This window comes from Geotrypetes seraphini, chromosome 13 (assembly GCF_902459505.1).
Source record: "Geotrypetes seraphini chromosome 13, aGeoSer1.1, whole genome shotgun sequence".
NCBI classification, from domain to species: Eukaryota; Metazoa; Chordata; class Amphibia; order Gymnophiona; family Dermophiidae; genus Geotrypetes; species Geotrypetes seraphini.
Genome location: NC_047096.1, coordinates 27,870,628 through 27,892,096, shown reverse-complemented (window position 1 = coordinate 27,892,096; position 21,469 = coordinate 27,870,628). Strand labels below are relative to the sequence as shown.

General features: G+C 45.1%; 1 protein-coding gene across 6 annotated transcripts in view; it reads right to left on the bottom strand.

The window, feature by feature from the left end:
* Positions 1–16,977, bottom strand: part of CADM1 (cell adhesion molecule 1) — a 752,856-nt gene extending 735,879 nt beyond the window's left edge. For 3 of the 6 annotated variants that reach the window (XM_033918796.1, XM_033918799.1, XM_033918802.1), the window contains exon 1: positions 16,843–16,977. In XM_033918796.1, coding sequence (XP_033774687.1) covers positions 16,843–16,915 — 73 coding nt within the window. In that variant the 5' untranslated portion in view covers positions 16,916–16,977. The remainder of the gene's footprint in view (positions 1–16,842) is intronic. The other 3 variants (XM_033918801.1, XM_033918797.1, XM_033918803.1) reach the window with 3 other exon arrangements.
* Between the last annotated feature and the right edge of the window lie 4,492 nt (positions 16,978–21,469).

The window sequence follows — 21,469 nt, the reverse complement described above, 5'->3', positions numbered from 1 at the left end:
GAGAAGACTGGAGGGGTGCATGATGTGGTGATGCCAGGCATCACTGCCCCGAGCGCCAACCTCCCTTGCTACATCACTGGGCCCATCCAGTCTGCCCAGCTGTGTCTGTCACTCCGTGAAGCTTGGTGGCAAAACAAGAAGCTGGGTTTTGCCACCTTGAGATCCTCAAACACTGTCACCTCTAAATCCTTTCCTGGTCTATGCAAATTGGCCTCTCACCTCCTATCACATACAGCATCATTCTGCACCTCTTAGCATGAAATTTTAACTGCCAAATGTTACATCCTTCTCATGTGTCTAGATCACTTCTCATGTTGTCTTTTTTTCCTTTGAGGTCTCCATTCTGCTGCAAATTTCCACGTCAGCCCTTTCATTCTAACCGTTCGGTAATATCGATCACAAATATAACCCCCTCTCCCCTTTTACAAAACCATAGTGCAATTTTTAATGTCGGCCATGGCAGTAAATAGTTATGATGCTCATAGGCGTTCTATGAGCGTCGGAGCTGCAGCCGCCACTAAAAACCACGCTATGATTTTGTAAAGGGGGGGGAACAAAATCAACCACAGTACCAATCCCTGAGGCATTCCACTACTCACCTTCCTTTCAGTGAATCTGCTTATGTTTATTAAAATTTGATAGCCTGTCAAATCTTACAACAGTTCTTAGCGGTTTTACATAGTAATAAAAAAATTCAACGAAAACAGAAAAAAGAACGCCATAAAAAAAAAAAAATAGGACAAAGCTAAAAGGAGAACACAATCATACCTTGAAAAACAAACAGTTATGTCTAGCTGTATAAGGAATGCCTGATAAACTCTCAATTAATGAATGTGATCAATTGGAAAAGAGTCAGTTCCGAAAGCTATTTGGGGAGAAAAAAAAAAAAAACCCTTTAAGGCTTTAAGATATACTTCAGACCAACAATTCCGTTCACCACTTTCAAGTCCTCTCTTCAGCCCATTCAGTTTATTGAATTTATTCAAATCTGCCCCAGAGTTTTGGCTACAGGGATGAGTTTCTTCTTAGTATTTTGAATTTGTTGATAGCCAAAAATTGATTTTTCAGCAATAGTTCAAAAGGGTATTTCATTGAATGTCAGGCAGTTGTTTATATAATGGGAAGTTATTAGGGGTCATGTGAACATGATTTATTTCTTGTTTCTTTGTCTTTTTTTTTTTGTTGTTGTTATTTTTGGACTGTAAGTTCTGTTTCATGTTAAGGGGGTTCCACTAGAGAATGGCAAGGGGACAAATTTTTCCCCGTCCCCGCGAGAACTCATTTTTCCATACCAGCAAGTTCTTTTCCTGTCCCTGCCCCATTCCTGCAAGCTTTGTCCTCGTCTGCACAAACCTTAAACACTTTAAAAATCGTAAGTGTTTGAAGCTTGTGCGGTTAAGGCAAAGCTTACAGGAATGGGGCAGGGGCAGGGACAGCAACAGAACTCACAGGGATGAGATGGGAAAATTGAATTCCTGTGGGGATGGAGACAAACTTATCCCCGTGTTATTCTCTAAACCGCACCACTCTAGAAATCAAAATGTAGTAAAAGTGGGCCAAGTATAGGACAATCAAGCCATTGTGACATCACTGATGAGGTTGGCTCTTAGGCATTGGTGGAATGAGGCATTATGATGTCACAATACCAGCTCTGGTTATCAGAGGCTGAAGCTTTTCACACTATTTATTTATTCAATTTTCTATACTGTTCTCCCAAGTAGAGAATGACACAGGGCCAAATTTTTCCCCGTCCCTGCGAGTTCTTTTCCTGTCCCTGCCCCATTCCTGCAAGCTCCGTCCTCATCTGCACAAGCCTCAAACATTTTAAAATCATAAGTGTTCGAAGCATGTGCAGTTGAGGCCTGTGCGGTTAAGGCCGAGCTTACAGGAAAGGGACAGGGACAAAACTCCCAGGGATGGGATGGGGAAATTGAGCTTATGCAGAGACGGGGACAAATTTATCCCCGTGTCATTCTCTATTTTACACTATAGGTTTTGGAATTTTCTTTACTAAACAACAAGCTCTGCTAGTTCAACCTAGGGAGGGATTATCTCACTGTTAAATCCAGCTTGGCGTGTCCTGTTAGTGGTTTCTTTTCTTATTACCTGGCAGAAGAAACCCTCACACTGGATGATGTATTTCACTAAGAGGGCCCTTAATACTAAAAAGAGTGTTAAGTCCTACTATGTGCTTAGTACTTGAAAAGTAGGTAAGCTGCCTGTTTTTGTGCATTATTTTATTGTTATTTTTTTTAGGAAGGGGGATGGCAAGGGCTGAGTGTGCACTAACCAGATAACACAAGCATTAATATGAGAGCACTTCGCACTCCCATAAATAGCAGGTGGTAAACGCTCCCATGTTTTTTTGTCAAGTCTGACATGCTAATGGAAAATTACTAAGCCAAGGTAGAGGTTTCTACCGTGGCCCAGAACGCTAAATGCTCGGATGCTCATCGAATTCCTAAGTGTTAGAGCAGCGCTGGAGTATTTAGCGATCCGGGCCAGGGTACAAAGCTCTACTATGGCTTAGTAAAAGATGGCCTTAGTGCAGAGCCTGCAAAAAAAAAAAAAAGAAAAAGAAAGCCATAATTACTGCAGCCTTAGAGCTGAGCTGAGAGCACAGGAAAATCCTGCATTAAAACACATTAAGACAAGATCTTAAGGGGCCCTTTTACTAAAATGTGTTAATCCTATATAATAAAAGGCTAACTCGCACATGCGCATTCCTATCCACGTGCTTCCATGATCAGTAGTTCCGTGGCCGAAGGAATGCGCATGCTGGACTGGACATCCTGCTCTCCTGTTACCAGCGTTACAATGGCCGCACAAAGTTTTTCGCGGTGGTGGCTCCTCAATCTCGGCAGTCGGCCGGCGAGGGAGGCGGGGAAGGCAGCCGCTGCTCCCGGAATCCACTGTTGTTGCAGTTGCCGCCACCACCTCCTCCCCGGCCTGGGTCCGCAGCGTGGGGAGCGGGGCAGCAACGGATGCAGCAGTAGTGGCGGCTCAGGGGGGTGGTGATAGCGGCGACGGCGGCGGCGGTTCCCCCCGCGCAGGAAGTCTCCGGGTAGGTTCAGGGCGGCTGTATTTGGCTGTTTGTCGGACCCCTATTACTTGCGCTTAGAGGACCGGCAGGAGAGTGGCGGTTGCGGTGGTGGTTTCACAATGGCGGCGCCGGCAGTTTGTCCACTGTTGGAGGTTTCTTAAGGTCATCTTGCTGGGAGGGAGACATAAGAGAGTTACCGAGGGTTGGGCTGGGAGGGAAGAGAAGCGATCTGCCTCGGGTGATTCAGGCAGCAGCAGCGTTTACAATTTGCTGCTGTTACCGGCTTCTGGCCTTCTTCTCTGGCGGGTCCTGCCTACTTCCTGTTTTCATGAAGACAGAACCCGCCAGAGAGGAAGACCTGAAGCCGGCAACAGCAATGAATTGTGAATGCTGCTGCCAAGAGGAAAGGAAGCAGAGGGGGAGAGAATGGCTTGGAGGGAAGAAGAGGTGGCAGGGCATGGAGGGAAGGAGGAAGGTATGCCAGACCAAGGGAAAAGGAAGGGGGAAAGGAAGGAGGAGATGCCATATGGAACAGATAGAGAGAGAACAGACAATGGATGGAAAGAGAAGAGAGGGCAGTGAATGGAAGGGGCAAGACAGAGGGTGAATAGTAGATGGAATGGTTAGAGAGAGGAGACAGACACTGAATGGAAGTGTGGGGGACAGGGGAAGCAGACGTTGGAAGGAAGTGAAGAGGAGAAAGAAAAAAGGTCACATGCAGGATTGAGGGAAGAGCATAGAGTTAGAAATAAAGATAGACAGACAGGGGGCCAGGGACAGACACAGACAGAAAGAATGACAGACAGACAGAGAGCGTCCAAGGAGAAAGAGACAAATTTAAAAAAAAAAAATACCAGACATACAGAAATCTACTCTAGCATCCGTTAATGGAGAGAGAATCAGGGAGGAACTGGAGGGGGAGAGGGAAAAGGGGCTGCTTTCTAGCACCCGTTAATGTAACGGGCTTAAAGACTAATACTGAATAATAAACTAGGAATGTGCATTCTTTAGTATGCCTTTGAAAAGTTTAGAAACAAAGAGAAATCTCCCCTGCCCCAAAAATAGAAAGGGTGAAGCGTTTAAAAAGTTTAGTGCGGACAAAAATTGATTTAAAGCCATTTGCACATGTCAAAATTATGCAGGTGTGTAAAACTGAAAGCACAGCCAAACATTGAGAAAAGGCAAACATCCTAAACAAAATTCTCCCTGTATGTATCCTTACAATGAATGCTGTGAGTGATACTACATACCACTACAGCTAATAATTTACAACACTTGCCCCCACCCCCATTTTTACAAAGCCACACATCAAAAGCCCCGAAGCCCTTTAAATCTCCATGTGCTTTGGGGCAGTTACCACAGCAGCAAAAAAAAAAAAAAAAAGGGGGGGAAATGATGCACACACCAACTGTGCCCCAAAAAACAAGAAACGTTTTCATCATCATCTTGTATTCACTAGAGCAGTCTCATCAATTGAAACAACGAATAATAACAAATCTCCTACAGGCCCGGAAATTAAAAATCATCAGCAGGTATAATAAGTTAGGTAAGCAAACATTTTAGCTAAGATTTACACTGTTGATGTGGCTGGAAAAGGCAGCAAATGGTGGTCTAAGGGCCCCCTGGTGGAAGTCTGAGGAACGGGAAGAAGGATCTTGAGGTCTAAGAGCAAGTAGTTGGGAGCAAGTTCACTTCCAGCTGGCTGATGATGATTTGCAGCTGAGTTCTCTTGCAAACAGAACCACAGATGGTCCGTGTTTCGAAGAAACACTCCTTCATCAGGGGTCCCTAATGTTGGTACGTAGAGTATCAGAAAACCAGAATGGATAAAACAAGCAAAATAAAAAATAAACAGGCGTGGAAATCTCCTGTGTAAGGCACTGCATCAGTTTTGAGGATACCATTTTATGTAGCTTATGGACTTGTGCTATTGTTATCCTAATAAATTCCTGCACCCTGTATATTTTCCTGAAGTTTTGTTTTGTTTTCCTGTTGCGCTTTTTTACTGCAGGTTTTGCAGGTTGTTTTTTTGTTTTACAAGTTCAAATAAAACACATTAATTAGTACGCTGGCTTGTTCTCTTGAACTTCTGAGTGTGAAATGAATCATCTGGTCAGAGGAGTATCATGAAAGACGCAGCACAGAATCCTATCGGATTAGGTTGCTCTCTGTGATGTCATCTGACATCATACACAATACAGGCAAATCAGATACCAGTGGATGCTACATTTGGTGACCTGGGTGTTGAATTAAATATGGGACTTCTAAGAACCAAAGAGGGAGATGGCAAGACCTGGAATAGTCTACCAGCAGTTTAAACTACTGTATCTGTTCCAAATATGAAGGAGTGCTAAGTACAGGGTTGTTGTGTGTAAAACACAGGGGAAGAGGTTTAAAGTTTAATCATTTATATCACATATACAAAATGGCTGAGAACCTGCCAAGGAATACAAATGGGTGGATTGAATGAGCCACATGCTCCTCTTCTGCCATCACCTAGTCACTATGATACATCATTATCTGTGACATGGTTCCGATTCTGGCAACTCAGAGCTTCTAGGCATAAAGAACGCCAAAATAATACCTTGAAAGTTCAAGCATTTAGTTCAGTGGTTCTCAAACCTCTCCTGAGGGATCTTAATTTTCAGGATATTTACAATAAGATAAAAATTATCTACTGCCCTCACTGTATGCAAATTTTGTATGCATATTCAATTGCAGATATCCCAATAACCTAACTGGCTGATTTGGGAACCACTAATTCAGTTGAAAGACCTTAGCTGCTTATTACAACTGTTATATGGACTGCTTAAATACTGCACATAAAAACACAGTTCAGACTTCCTTATCTGTACAAGAGGAGTGATATAGAACTAAGCAGGACCTCTAAAGACAGGGTGAATTGTGGCCATACATGATTCTGAACTCATCCACCCTCTTCACAAGTTAAGTCCTTTCAAAATAATTAATGTTCTTTGACCTCAAAGACCAGAACAGGTGATGGAAGAAATGAAAGTGGGGGCAGAGGGAGAGGGAGGATAACCCCAACCCATAGCCAGACACTCCATTTTGGACAGGCCTGAGCCCAAAGTGGGTGGGCACGAAAGCTCCCTCTGCCCCCTACCCAACTGTGTGGGAATCACTTAATGCTACTCTCTTGACACACACACACACACACAAGTACCTTTAAATTCTTTAGGTCTTTGCCAGCAGTGAGTAGCTACTCATTCCTCCTGCTGGCTCTAGTTCCAAGTCTTCCCTCTGATGCAGCCTTCTGGTCTCATGATCAGGAAGTTGTATCAGAGGGAGGGCTCAGGCCACTGTAAACAGGGGGAATGTGTTGCTGCTCACTGCTAGTGTAAACTAAATGATTTAAAGGTACTGGGGGGGTGGAAGAGTGAAGTGACCCCCAAATCTCCTGGAGGGACAGATAACAGGAGTCTTCAGCTGGTGAGGCTTGGGAATCCCCGTCGACCACTTTGCCTCTCTGCCACTGCCCACCGTTGGCTACATCACTGCCCCATAAGTTCCAGCTCTTTGGGTGCTATGAGTGCCTGAGGACCCTCAATATTGTGTCCAGGGAGGGGTAATTTCCATTCGGTTTAGCAACTCAAATCATTTTGAAAAGCTGGCTCCTATGCCCCATCCCCAAGTGTGTACAAACCGAAGGCTTCAGGGCACCATACCTCCAGTACAGGTTGGTTCTAACTGAGCCAAGGCCTAAAAGAACAAATGCACAAATTGTCTGTCTGTATATCATCCTTATTTTAAGCAGTTTTCAAGCACAGCACTGTCTACTTCCGGCTGAACGCTCTTGGTCGCTCTTTCGTTTTCATCATCTGAAGCTGGATAATTACACCCCTGTTGCTGGCAGGTGACGTTCAACAGCGCCACTAGGGCATTTTCTACCTCACACAGGTGCTTCATAGATACACTGAGAATGTGCTGGCAAATTTCTCTGCTAAATTATGGAGCGTCTTGGCTTCTCTCATACATGGCAAAAGATGTCTAGAACCTTATAATTCTGAGTTTCCTGATTCGGACTGAACCTCGTCTGAAATAAAGCTTCTCTGCAACAAAAAAGAAACCCGTGTGTAACGAAGGGGGCCTGTTCTTGCAGTAAACAAAGCTCCTACTGCTTCACAGAGAAATACAGCTTACAATACCTAATTTCCAATGTCAATTAAAAAGGCCCCCACCAAAAAAAAAACAACAATAACAAAAAAAAGGTGTCGAGCTAAATTCAAAAGAAAAACATAAGAACATAAGCAATGCCTCTGCTGGGTCAGACCTGAGGTCCATCATGCCCAGCAGTCCGCTCACGCGGCGGCCCAACAGGTCCAGGACCTGTGCAGAAATCCTCTATTTATACCCCTCTATCCTCTTTTCCAGCAGGAAACCGTCCAATCCTTTCTTAAATCCCAGTACCGTACTCTGCCCTATTACATTCTCTGGAAGCGCATTCCAGGTGTCCACCACACGTTGGGTAAAGAAGAACTTCCTAGCATTTGTTTTGAATCTGTCCCCTTTCAACTTTTCCAGATGCCCTCTTGTTCTTTTATTTTTTGAAAGTGTGAAGAATCTGTCCCTCTCTACTCTCTCTATGCCCTTCATGATCTTGTAAGTCTCTATCATATCCCCTCTAAGTCTCCTCTTCTCCAGGGAAAAGAGACCCAGTTTCTCCAATCTCTCAGCATATGGAAGGTTTTCCATCCCTTTTATCAGACGTGTCGCTCTCCTCTGAACCCTCTCGAGTATCGCCATATCCTTCTTAAGGTACGGCGACCAATATTGGACGCAGTATTCCAGATGCGGGCGCACCATCGCCCGATACAACGGCAGGATAACTTCTTTCGTCCTGGTTGTAATACCCTTCTTGATTATACCTAGCATTCTATTCGCTCTCTTAGCGGCCGCTGCGCACTGTGCCGTCGGCTTCATTGTCATGTCCACCATTACCCCTAAGTCCCTTTCCTGGGTACTCTCATTCAATAACATCCCTCCCATCGTATAGTTGTACCTCAGGTTTCTGCTTCCCACATGCAGTACTTTACATTTCTCAACGTTGAACTTCATCTGCCATCTCGTCGCCCATTCCCCTAGTTTATTCAGGTCCCTTTGCAATTCTTCGCAGTCCTCTTTAGTCCGAGCTCCACTGAATAGTTTGGTGTCATCTGCAAATTTTATTATCTCACATGTCGTCCCTATTTCTAGATCATTTATGAATATATTAAATAGTAGTGGCCCGAGCACCGAGCCCTGCAGAACACCACTTGTGACCCTCTTCCAGTCCGAGTAGTGGCCCTTCACCCCTACCCTCTGTTTCCTACCCGCCAACCAGTTTCTGATCCATCTATGCACATCTCCGTCCACCCCATGGTTCGATTGTATTTTTTGCAAAATAAGGGAAAACTGCTCTTTCCTGATGTAATATACTTTCACAATGATATTGCTGGGTCTTTGTGTTTGCAAAATCATCAGGTAACAAATACAAAAACAGCCTCTAAAGGCAAATAGTAGAGTCCATCCATGCCAAATGACAGAAAATAAAAAAGGAGCTACCATATCTCTAGCTGTATTCAAATCAAACATTAAAAATCTCATACTTTCATGGGGGTTTTTTTGTTTCTTTTTGACTTTTTTTTTTTTTTTTTTGCGCATTCTGGTGCTTTTACAACTTGACCATTTCTCTGTAATACATAGGCAGCCCTAGTTTAGATAGAACATAAAACAGCAAACCGATACGAGTCGTCCAGGTCAAGGCATGTACAATTTTCAGGATCGTTTTTAGAAAAACAATCTGCCGAAGTAGAGTCTCACCTAATATGCCATCAAGAGTACACGTGTACTTGTCGGCATGTATAGAAGGAACAGCGGTTAGCATATCTGGGTAAAAAGGTTTTGAAAAAGTCTATAGTCTGATATCGATAGACATGAGGGGAAGCTACCGCTTACCCTGGGATCGGCAGCATGGAATTTTGCTACTCTGAGATTATACATGGAATCTTGCAACTCTTTGGGATTCTGCCAGTGGATTGGCCAACGAGGAAACAGGCTACAGGGCTAGATGGACACCATTGGTCTGACTCAGTATGGTTATTCTTATGTTCTTACATTTGACCTATTAACACTTTGGTTTTGCTCCAGAGTACAACACGCCGACAAGGCTATTTGCGTACAATTCATTGGCAAGTATCTCACTAGTCCCCTGAGGAAGGCTTGTGCCGAAACTGGTATCCTAGTTGGGACCACTACAAATGAGAGCGTTTCTTTCCTTGGCCTAATAAACGTGTCTAATTCGGTTGCTTTCAAACATCTGATCTGCCTCTTTGTTGTGTGTGTATTTTGCTATTAACAGAGACTGCAATTCCCCTTCCCCCTCCCCCCCCCCCCAGAAAAAATCTGAGTTACAAAGAAGTACCGGTAAATAAGTGAGAGAACTCCAAATTCCTCCTGTTAAGAGCTGGCCCAAACAAGACTTGACAGATCTACACATGCAAAGGAAGGGCTGCAAATCTAGATGCTAATTTACACATGCATTCTCTTTCCGAAATGGGGATGTGTGTGTGTGCAGGTTTTAGTTCCACCCAAACCCTGTTTAAGTCGCTCCCCTTTGCAACAGACACATAAATGTACATTAAATTGGGGGTTTATATATTTATGTGAAACATGCACATAAATGCAGGTATTTCCTCATGTAAATTGCACATAGGACGTCTAAACTAGCTCTGTGAAACAGGAACTCTCTCTCGTGTGCTTTTACCTAGCAGCAATTTTAGAAAGAAATGGCAGTAATTAAGGAAATAAAAAAGGGTGGAGGAGACTTTAAAAAAAGATTCAGTGGTCAGTTTCAGGGTACATAGTGGTCTGTAGCTGCTAACTAAGAACTATTTAAGAACATATGAATAACCATACTGGATCAGACCAGTGGTCCATCTAGCCCTGTCTTCACAGTGGCCAAATACAGGTCACAAGTACGTAGCAAACGCCCAAACAGTAGCCACATTCCTTGCTACCGATCCTATTGAGACAGACAAGGGGGGAGCCACTTCTTGACCCGGGATCAGTAGCATAGAATGTTGCTACTATTTGGGTTTCTGCTAAGTACTTGTGACCAGGATTGGCCACTGTTGAAAATAGGATACTGGGTAAATGGACCATTGGTCTGACCTAGTATGGCTATTCTTATGTTCTTATGCTGTTAGATAGGGTGGAGGGAAGGGACATCATAAAAATGGGGAAAAATCCTTGTGCAGATCTGAATGATCTCGACGCCCTAACTCTAGAAAGGCTGGCTCTCATTGGGTGAAAGCCCAGATTGGAGATGCTTATGGGGCCTAAAAAAAAACTCACAAGACAGCCTAATATTACTGAATACGTTTTGGGCTGACTTTGAGACCAGTAGTTTGGGCTAAAAAAACAACACAAAAACCAATCAATAAGCATGGACCATAACTAATTATAGATCCACCAAACAGAATGCCATCCAGAGGGGGCAGTTTGTTACCAGGTTGTTAAATGGATATAGACAAATGGATGGATGAACTGATGAACTGAGTTAGAGAATGACACGGTGACAAAATTCATCACCGTTCCCATCCCCGCGGGAAACAATCTTCATGTCATTCTTTAAGGAGAGAGGGAAGAATCAGAGTATGAATGGCCACAACCACTGACCTGCAAGCTTTGCTTTGAAGAATGCTGGGGCAGAAGGACTGAGGTTGAAACAGACACTACATAATGTCAGTCTCTGGTATCCAGAGCAGATATTGTGATGTCATAATGCCTCATTCCAAAAGTGCCTAAGAGCCAATCACATCAGTGATGTCACAATGGCTTCATTATCCTTGGCTCACATAAGAATCAGAGTATGAATGGCCACAACCACTGACCCGCAAGCTTTGCTTTGAAGAACGCTGATGTAGAAGGATTGAGGTAGAAGTAGACACTAGAAAATGGCATGGGATTATTTCCCGTGGTTATCCGTGGGGACAGGAACGGTGATGAATTTTGTCACCATGTCATTCTCTAAACTGAGTATTAATAGTGTTCTCACACTAGTGCAAGAAACCACTATGTTTGTGTAACTACTCCAAATCTAGAGAAGACCAGATTTCAAGCACCAGACAGCTCTGTACAGAGAAGAGCCTGAAGATCTTCTTCACTGAATGAATCCTTGTCCAGGCTCTGCTGACGTGTTAAAGGGCATTATAGCTAGGCACAAGTCCTATTTTCATGAATAAAGATTTTTCCATAGGTTGACTAGATGCCTCCCTTGCCTTTTATTAGATTGTTTGGACTTTAAGGCAAGGTGTTCTTCTCAAAGGGCATTATAGCAAATAACCAATAAACATGCATTTGATTTTACAAGCTAAGGACAACCTTTAATATTAAAAAGGTTCCAAATTTACTACATGGCTAATGGCCTCCACCGCTCTATTTCCAATAAGTAGCCAGAGCTAGGACCACCCCCTTCCCCCATCTAGTAGTGAAATAGGTTTTTCCTCCTAAACTCTAAGAGCTAGATTCACTAAGGCCACGGTTCCGATTGGGATCGGATCCATGGCCGGGGGCTGATTCACGAAGCGGATTGGAATCACGCCCCCAACTGATCACATGGATCGCTCTACAGCGATCCCGACGCATGCGCAGACCATCTTCTTTGCCTACAGAGCTGGAAACTTTTTAATACTTCGCGAGCCCGTGGTTTTAATCTGCTTTAAACCCAAGGGGTTAAAAGCATGGGCTCGCACTGCGTGGAAGAGCAGGAGAGTCGGGGGGGCGGCGAGAAGAGAGTCGGGGCAAGAGCAGGGCAGCGAGTCGGGGCGGCAAGAGGAGGAAATTTGGGGCAACAGCAGGGTAGCGATTCAGGGCGACAGCAGGACGAATCAGGGTGGCAAGAGGAGGAGATTCGGGGTGACAGCAGGGCGGCGAGTCAGGGCGGCAAGAGGAGGAGATTCGAGGCAGAGAGCAGGGTGGTGAGTCAGGGCGGCAAGAGGAGAAGATTCAGGGCAAGAGCAGGGCAGACAGTCAGGGCGGCAAGAGAAGATTCAGGGCAGAGAGCAGGTTGGCGAGAGGAAAGTCAGGGCAGGAGAACAGCAGAATCCAGGCAGAGCAGAAGACGCAGTCAGAAAGCACAGTCGCTTCTTTTGTTGATCGGCCAGCCCAGTCGACGTTCCAGATTTGTTTAGTGAATCGCTGCCTGCCTATATTTGCATGCACGGATCGGATTGGATGTTGCTCAGCACCAAGGTTAGTGAATCAGGCCGGGGAACAATCGGGTCGCAAAGTGGTTGGGACACGATCAGTGTCCTTAGTGAATCTAGCCCCAAGTCAATATTTCTCAACTCGTTCCTGGAGTACCCCCTTGCCAGTCAGGTTTTCAGGAAATGCACAATGAATATGCATGAAAGAAATTTGCATATAAAACGGAGGCAGTGTATGTAAATCAAGTTTATGCATATTCATTGTGGATATCCTGAAAACCTGACTGGCAAGGGGGTACTCCAGGAACGAGTTGAGAACTGCTCTAAGTAGCAATTGTGGAGTCACTTTATTCAGTGCGACAGCACATTTGTCTTATTTTGTGTGTCAGCAGCTCGTGTTCAGTGTGATTGCTGACAAACAGCCATCTCTAGACACTTCAGCTGACTGTGTTTCCATGTCGAGGTGCCATGCCCAACACCATGGATCCACATATGTAACAAAAAATAAAAGGATCAACTTTTTAAAAATGAACATTGCTCAAATGTCCCATAAATATTTTCTATCCATCCACTTTTAGTAAGGGATACATTATTACATGCAGCCCTCATATTCTATAAAGGCCAGGATTAATATACAACAGTGGCTTCCAAACCAGGGCCTGGAGGCACCCCAGTAGGGTTCATGGGTATTCTGAGAACCAGACTGGCTGGGACTATGTTTGGGACCCACCAACAAACAACCAAGCTGCACTGAAAGCTACTATAAATTCAAAGACAGCTTTCGACCGGCACACACACACACACATATACCTTGTGTGTATATATGTGTGTGTATGTATATATGTATATTAATACAAAATACAGTATGTTCGCGTATTGCAAGACCTTGCTTGTTTAGAACAGTCATTACACTCCTGCAGTGTCAGAGAGATAAACCATCGGCTCAGTTGTGATCGACGTGTATACTATATGCACTCGTATTGCAAGACCTTGCTTATATATCAAGTTAAAATTTAATAAAATGTTTTGCTTGCCTTGTAAAATACTTGCACACCAAGTTCCTTGCAATCCAAGGTTTTACTGTATAAACACACACATTTATTTTGAAATTAAAGAGGATCAATGCAAAATATAAGTGGAATAATTGCATAAGCACCGCAGTGTTCTAACATATTGACAGTCTGCTGCTGAGCTGACAAGTGTCAGACAGAAATGACATCTTTCTTCTCTATGTTAAGAAAAAAAAAAAAAAAGAAGAGTCAGTCAATGGCAGACTTCCTCCACCCAACATTACTCTCACAGGCAGGCACTAGCAACAGCGTCTAAAAAATACTAGATACTGTGAAGGGGAAGAGTGAAGGGGGAGTAAGGGCAGAAACTTGCATCTCAGGTTTCACTGCAGGCACGGCAAACATGAATAATCATACCCCGATCAAGAACCCTGTAAAACAGGGGTGTCAAAGTCCCTCCTCGAGGGCCGCAATCCAGGCGAGTTGTCAGGATTTCCCCAATGAATATGCATAAGATCTATTTGTAATGCACTGCTTTCATTGTATGCTAATAGATCACACGCATGTTCATTGGGGAAATCCTGAAAACCCAACTGGATTGCGGCCCTCGAGGAGGGACTTTGACACCCCTGCTGTAAAAGGTCTCCGAGTTCAGGCACAAGGAAAATAACCCTGGCTTTGAACATACCCATGCAGTAAAATCATTGAACGATCATAAAAAGATAACAGGCTAGTTTTCCTAACCCTGAACAAAAAATGCCATTTAGGAAAAAAACGTCAACCAAAAGGTATGCATGAAACACATATAAATCAAGCCATTTGTTCCAGAGAACTGTCTGTTCCCCTGAACCGCCCTCACACACACGCACTTGTTTCAGATTTTGCTAATTTTCAAAAGACCACTCAATGGCTCTCTTGTGCTTCCCAAACTTCCCAGGCAGATAATGCAAGCCTGTCTTGTCACACGAGTCAGTAAATGAAGCCTTGTGTGTCCCCCAGTGGCACACTGTAAATATAAAGTGCCATTAATGAGGGATATTGTATCAAAGCAATCACAGACCAGAAGCACACCCTCTCCCTCTCCCCCCCCCCCCCCAACCGTAAAGCTACTCAATGCAATGGAAAGGCAGAACAATAGCTAAGTAATGTTTTGGGAACAAAAGATCCCAAAATACATACACACACGCCTTTTTGGCGAGTGTTGTAGTTGTTTTTATAACCCACTAGATATAGTACCAGCAGTAACCCCAGCTTCAAAATAACAATCATGATAGTGGTTTGCCCTTGCTGTCTGGAACAGCATAAGTAAATATTTACCACAGCCACAGGTTTATATAAACCCCGGTATCGTTTAATGGAGGGCAATTAACAGTGAGGAAGGAGAGGCAGTGCAGTCCCTTTAACGAAACTTCCACTCCATTCTCTCTCCCCCTCCCCCCCCCACCTCACCTACCAGTGGAGAGTAAACAATAATTCATGTTAACATAACTCTATTAACTTTCACACTGGCAAAATTATGTTAAAAACTGTGAGAGATTCTGCAGTTAGTTCATCAAATCCTTCACTACCAAGGACCTGAATGGGAATGCTAAATGTCTCTTTTATGTTTTGTTAATTAAAAGAATGGCCTTGATGGTGTAGATCGTGTCACTTAGCGTTTTTTTAATCATGACATGAAACACGAATAAAAAAAAAAAAATTAAAAAAAAGGTTAAAACTGATTAGGAACCAAGCCACAACATAAATCCATGTGTTACTTTTTCATACATAAGAACCGTGAAAGGTCAAGAGAAAGTGAAAAAAAAAAATATATATATATATAGCTACCATGGTAACAGTAGGATTTTCAAATACGGTTTGACATCTAATACCGAGGTTGTTGGCTAATCTTATTCCATGGAGTTAAAAGGAACATAACTTCATTCACAAATGGCAACATATCTGAGCTACAGAGTACCACTGTTACCGCTCAGATCATTCCATCATTCTGCAGCCTTGACAGGGTAAGAAACAGATGAATGCAGCTCTACTGCCAACACAACCTTGCATCTTATAGACAAGTCTGCAAGCAGCCTTCTCTCTCACAGCCAGCCAAATACAGCTTTTTTTTTGGGGGGGGGGGGGGGAGGGGGGTGCATGCCTTTCTGCACACAGAAACCTTTACAATGCAGCAGAGCCCCTGCAGCCCAGCTCCAACTCCAGGCTGCGGTTGATTTCTTGCTTTATTTTTTACCAGACCGAAGCAAGAGTCACAAGAGAGAGTTTATACTGCAGCTGGTAATCTGTGATGTAGCCACCAAAAGTACAGCAAGAAAGCGAGAGAAAAATTTAAAATGGGTGGGTGGGGGGGGGGGGGTTCATGCTTCTGCCAAGTGCACACAGAGCCAATTACAATAAATCAAGGCTTATAAACTGATCGACAAGGGCACGTCCGAGAGCGCAGCCCGAGATTTAACGTTTAACGGGAAACATTGGTAGGTATTATTTACATAACTGTATCTCCAATTATGGATGCTGGGAGGCAGCCAAAAGCGACTGAAGTGCCACAATGTTATCCTCTCTCCTCCCTCCCCCCCCCCTTCCCCGAAGAGCTCAGAACAAAAGGCACGACCAAGAGCAAGAGAAATCCGAGCTGCCTCAACTCTTCCCCCACTTGTTGCTTCCTCCGCCTGACGCGATTGCATTCAGTTTTCCAAACCTGGTTTGTAGAAGAGGAGGGAATAAACCCAAGACAGATCTGCTAGAATGAGGATGCAGCTTTTTTTATTATTATTATTTCCATTTATTCTCTCTGATGACCTGGAGCTTGGGGGGGGGGGGGGAGAGGGGGGAGAAGGTGCTGAAAGCAGCTACACTGTAATTTAAAGCCTTACAAAAGAGGCGAACCGATTCGTCTTTCCTTGCCTTTGTCACAGACAGCAAAACAGTGCCCTCTTCATTCCCAAAGCTGCCAAGACTCATGCGGACCCGAAGAAGCGTTTTAACAGAGGAAAAGATATCATGTATAAAGCGGACACACGCATACACCCCCCCCCCCAAAAAAAAAAATATAAATCTCACGCCCCGAGAGTCAATATTTAAACTAACACCCATCGATCACTTTTTGCCCTGGGAGCACAGAGCCCCCGAGCCCTGCAGATGTATCCAAGCCAGTCCCTTTCCCGAGATTTTCCTCCGTCTGTCACATTCCCTCCAACCCTCTCAAGTATCGGGAGCAGCAACCACTAAAAGTCCAAACTGCAGATTCTGCACCGTACCAAAAAAAAAAAAAACCACCACAAAAAAACCCAGATCATATTCATCAAGTCCACCCCAACAAAAATGCAAAAAACAATTTTGTCAAAATAAAAACGAGCCAGCAAAAAAAAAAAGGGTAAATCAACACCAGGGCTGTCCAACAATAAGCCAAGCTCCGCGCCGTCCGGGAAAGCGGAGGAGGAGGGCTGCTCCCGCCACGCGCTTCCCGGGGGCTCCCGGCTGCAGTTAGCGCAGATGGGGGGGGGGGGGGGAGGCGATCGTGCGCCCGGCTCCCTTGGACAGGGCTGTGGGGAGGTGCTCTCTTCCCCCCCTTCATTCTTCCTACCTTGCGGCGGATAGGCGGCGAGGGCACAGCCCAGCAGCAGGAGTAGCAGAGCAGCGCGCGACGAACTCGCCATGTCGGGCACCTGCTTCAGACTGGCGGCGCCGCCTTCACCTAGCGACCGAGAGCGCGCGATAATCACATGCTAATGAGATGCGCCCCGCCTCCCAACCAAGGCCGGCCGCTCTGACGTCACGGTGGCGCCCGCTACCTGCGGAGCGAGGGGGCGTGGCTTCGCTGTCCATTCTGAGGCTGATAGGGTGGGAGAAGGGGTGGGGGGGGAAGACACCGTGCCCGGACATGGCAGAGCTCGGGGTAAAAGTGTAATCCCTTGAACAGGACTTGCTGTGCGTTAAGGGAGCCTCTAAAGACGAAGGGGAAGTAAAATTGGGGAAGCGCTGCAAATTCCAAAGAAAACAAATTCTGCTTTCTGAAAGTCTGTTTCCCAATGCAACTTAAAAAAAATACTATAGCAATATTTTTTTTATTTAATGCAGTGCTTCTCCTGAAGGTGTATGTTGCTAATTAGGTTTTCAGGATCTCCATACTGAATATACTTTACAGTGGTTCCCAACCCTGTCCTGGAGGAACACCAGGCCAATTGGGTTTTCAGGTTAGCCCTAATGAATATGCATGAAGCAAATTTGCATGCCTATTACTTCCATCATATGCAAATCTCTCTCATGCATATTCATTAGGGCTAGCCTGAAAACCCGATTGGCCTGGTGTTCCTCCAGGACAGGGTTGGGAATCACTGCACAACACTCAAGTTCGCATCTGAAAGTTCTCTGCTATATTCAAATCTCTCCTGAAAACCTGACTGATAAGGCATGGGATTACCATATGGCTCCAGAAAAAGGAGGATGGATTCAGACATCCGGGTTTTACTTCTGTTGAACCTGACTGACAAGGGCATGGGGTTACCATAGGGCTCCGGAAAAAGGAGGATGGATTGACGCATCCAGGTTTTATTTCCGTTGCTTTCAATAGAAGTAAAGCCCAGATGTCTGAATCCATCCTCCTTTTTCTGGAACCACATGGTAACCCACTCAGTCTCAGGGCGCCAGCTAGCTCTTCGGGTTAGGCACCCACTACCAAGGTTGCAAAAAGAAAGTAAAAGTTTGAGCTGGGTGAAGGCTGGGGCGGGGACAAGTCCCAGTAGGTCAGAAGATAGCTTCCCCTGGGTTCAATCAATTCAAGCTGAAACTATGGTGCAGTTGATGACTCAACTATACTTGCTTCTTGGTTTGTAATCCCAACTGATAACTATGTACTCTTTGAACGCAGAGTACAGAACTTGGTAAAAGCTGTTACAATCCAGTCAAATTTTTCATGCCTTCATCGTGTTTCCCAACCTCAGCACACCATTCCATTCCTATGGTGATTCACTTCGGGGTCTCAACCTCAGCCCACGACCACGCTATCTTCCCACCAAGCTGTAACAATCTACTGAGGCTCTACATCTAGTGAAGTCACTTGCTCTTCGTGGGTATTCATAATGTCTCCCCCCCTCCTGGTATCAACCCTTGGGTGAAAGGTCACTTTGAGTTTCTGCTCCGTGAACCACTCTGCATCTTGCTCTTTCTTCTCCGCAATGCAGAAAGATTCTTCTGCTTGCTCTGCTAGCAAACTATCTCTGGCTGAGTTCCTCCTTCCGATGTAACTTCCAGTTTTAGCATAAGAACATAAGAATTGCCACAGCTGAGTCAGACCAGTGGTCCATCATGCCCAGCAGTCTGCTCACGCGGCAACCCTCTGGTCAAAGACCAGCACCCTAACTGAAACTAGCCCTACCAGCGCACATTCTTGTTCAGCAGAAACTTGTCTAACTTTGTCTTGAATCCTTGGAGGGTGTTTTCCCCTATAACAGCCTCTGGAAGAGCGTTCCAGCTTTCTACCACTCTCTGGGTGAAGAAGAACTTCCTTACGTTTGTACGGAATCTATCCCCTTTCAACTTTAGAGAGTGCCCTCTTGTTCTCCCTACCTTGGAGAGGGTGAACAACTTGTCTGTATCTACTAAGTCTATCCCCTTCAGTACCTTGAATGTTTCGATCATGTCCCCTCTCAATCTCCTCTGTTCGAGAGAGAAGAGGCCCAGTTTCTCTAATCTTTCGCTGTACGGCAGCTCCTCCAGCCCCTTAACCATCTTAGTCGCTCTTCTCTGGACCCTTTTGAGTAGTACCGTGTCCTTCTTCATGTACGGCGACCAGTGCTGGACGCAGTACTCCAAGTGAGGGTGTACCATGGCCCGGTACAGCAGCATGATAACCTTCTCTGATCTGTTCATGATCCCCTTCTTTATCATTCCTAGCATTCTGTTTGCCCTTTTTGCTGCTGCCGCACATTGTGTGGACGGCTTCATCGACTTGTCGATCAGAACTCCCAAGTCCCTTTCCTGGGAGGTCTCTCCAAATACCGCCCCGGACATCCTGTATTCGTGCATGAGATTGAATTTTGCCGGTTTCACTGGAAGCTACACCGGAAGGAGGGACTTGGCCGGAGCAGGCCTGTGACATTGCCTTTTCAGTTGATGAAGCTTCTAAAATGCTAGTAGGCCTGGGGTGGGAAGTGCAATGGAGCCAACCTGGTAGGGGACTCGTAGGGGTTTGTTTGGGTTTTTTTTTTCATTTTTAAACCACAGGGCAGGGTTTGCTGGGATTACAGGACCCGCGATCGGGAGGGAAACTGCTAGACCTCCGATCGGGATGGGGGCTGTTGGCTGGGAGGGGAGGAAGATGACCCACAGTAATGGCATCCTTTACTGCGGGAACAAGGCCCTTTACCGCTTCCGAGGGGTGGTGAGAAGCCTCATTCTGAACCCGCAACAAACAGGCCAATTTTCTCCCCATTCCTGTGGTTTGCTGCAGTTTACGCAGGAAACAGTCACCGTGTAATTCTCTAATACAGAGGTTCCCAAACCTATATTGCAAGTCTCAGTTAATCAGATTTTCAAGATATGCACAATGAATATGCATGAGATACATTGACACCCACTGCCTTTGTTGCATGCAGATCTATTAATGAATATTCATTGTAGCTATCATGAAAGCCTGATAGGCCAGGAAAGATTGGGAACCTCTGGCCTAACAGTCAGAGCAGTGGTACTCAGTAGAGAATGACATGGTGACAAAATTCATCACCGTTCCCGTCCCCGCGGATAACCGCGGTAAACCATCTTCATGTCATTCTTTAAGGAGAGAGGGAAGAATCAGAGTATGAATGGCCATAACCACTGACCCATCAGCTATGCTTTGAAGAATGCTGGTGTAGAAGGACTGAAGTTGAGATAGACACAAAAAAATGATATGGGATTATTTCCCGCGGTTATCCGCAGGGACGGGAACGGTGATGAATTTTGTCACCGTGTCATTCTCTACTCAGCTCAATCTTTGGGATAAACCTTGTCAGTCTTTAAGCTTTCTATGTATCACCTCCATTGTATAACCATAACTTTCTCATGAATATCCATTGTGGAAGAGCTTTCAAGTTATCTAGTTCTAGGATAGAAATTTTAAGACAATCCTGGAATTTTTAATCCCATTATGATGCATTATGGGATCTGCAAAGCTGATTTCAATGAGTAGAATCAGATGCCACAAATATCAAAACCAGAACTGTCCAAAATGTATTCCTTCTAGAACTGAGGCCCAGATTCTCAAAAGTTTAATGCCGTAGCTAAACTGTTTTCCAGCGGTTTAGCCTGCATGCATTTCAGCAGCGGATTATCAAAATGGCTTATCTCTTTTTTGGGCAAGATTTTTAGCAGTCTCTGACACTGACATGCAAATGGGCTCTTCAGCATTAAAATGAGCACTGCAGTGGATTCTTTAAAATTGCTGAGCGGCATCGGCTTTTGGCGACAAAAATCAGCGACTTGTCCAGGGGTGCCGGTACAGTGACAGCACTGTTTTAAACCCCGGCATAGCAGTGGAAGAAATGCCTATTCTCTCTCGCTGCCACACAACCCATCCTTGCAGCAGAATAGATGCCCACTCTCTCCCGCTGACAAGCGACCCCCCATCACCATCAGAAGGAGAGATGCCCATTCTCTCCCACTGCATCACAACCCCCCCTCCCACTGTCTCCAACCCCTCTCCCCTGTACCTTTAATTAGATGGCTGATTGGAGGGATGCCCATGCCCTCCGGCCAGCTGGACCACCTCTTCCAAAATGGGCCTTCCCCTCCCCGGTGCATCCTGGGATGCACCAGGAAGAGGGCTGGGGCTCTGATTGGCCCGGGTTGTTTAAGGCCCTTCCTTTAATTAGATGGCTGACTGAAGGGATGCTCACTCCCTCCAGCCAGCTGTCCTGCCTCTTCCAAAATGGGCCTATTAAACAACCCGGGTTCTAAAATGCTTTGGTATCCCTACGACCTTGGAGAGAGTGGAAAGGTTGAGAGGACTTTATGCAAAGGTTACCCATAAATGCAACCGAATCAGCATCGAATAAGGGTAATAGGGGTTTTCTGGAGAAATAAAAATAATAGCAAGCGAAAAAAGAGGCATTTTCAACTGGGACTTGAACAGGGAGGGATAATCGGTCAGCAGAAGGGAGAAAGGAGGAAATAACCCCGCTTTTAGAGAACAGGAGGTGATAGCTCTTCCGCTAATATTTCCTTTCCGATCTGGA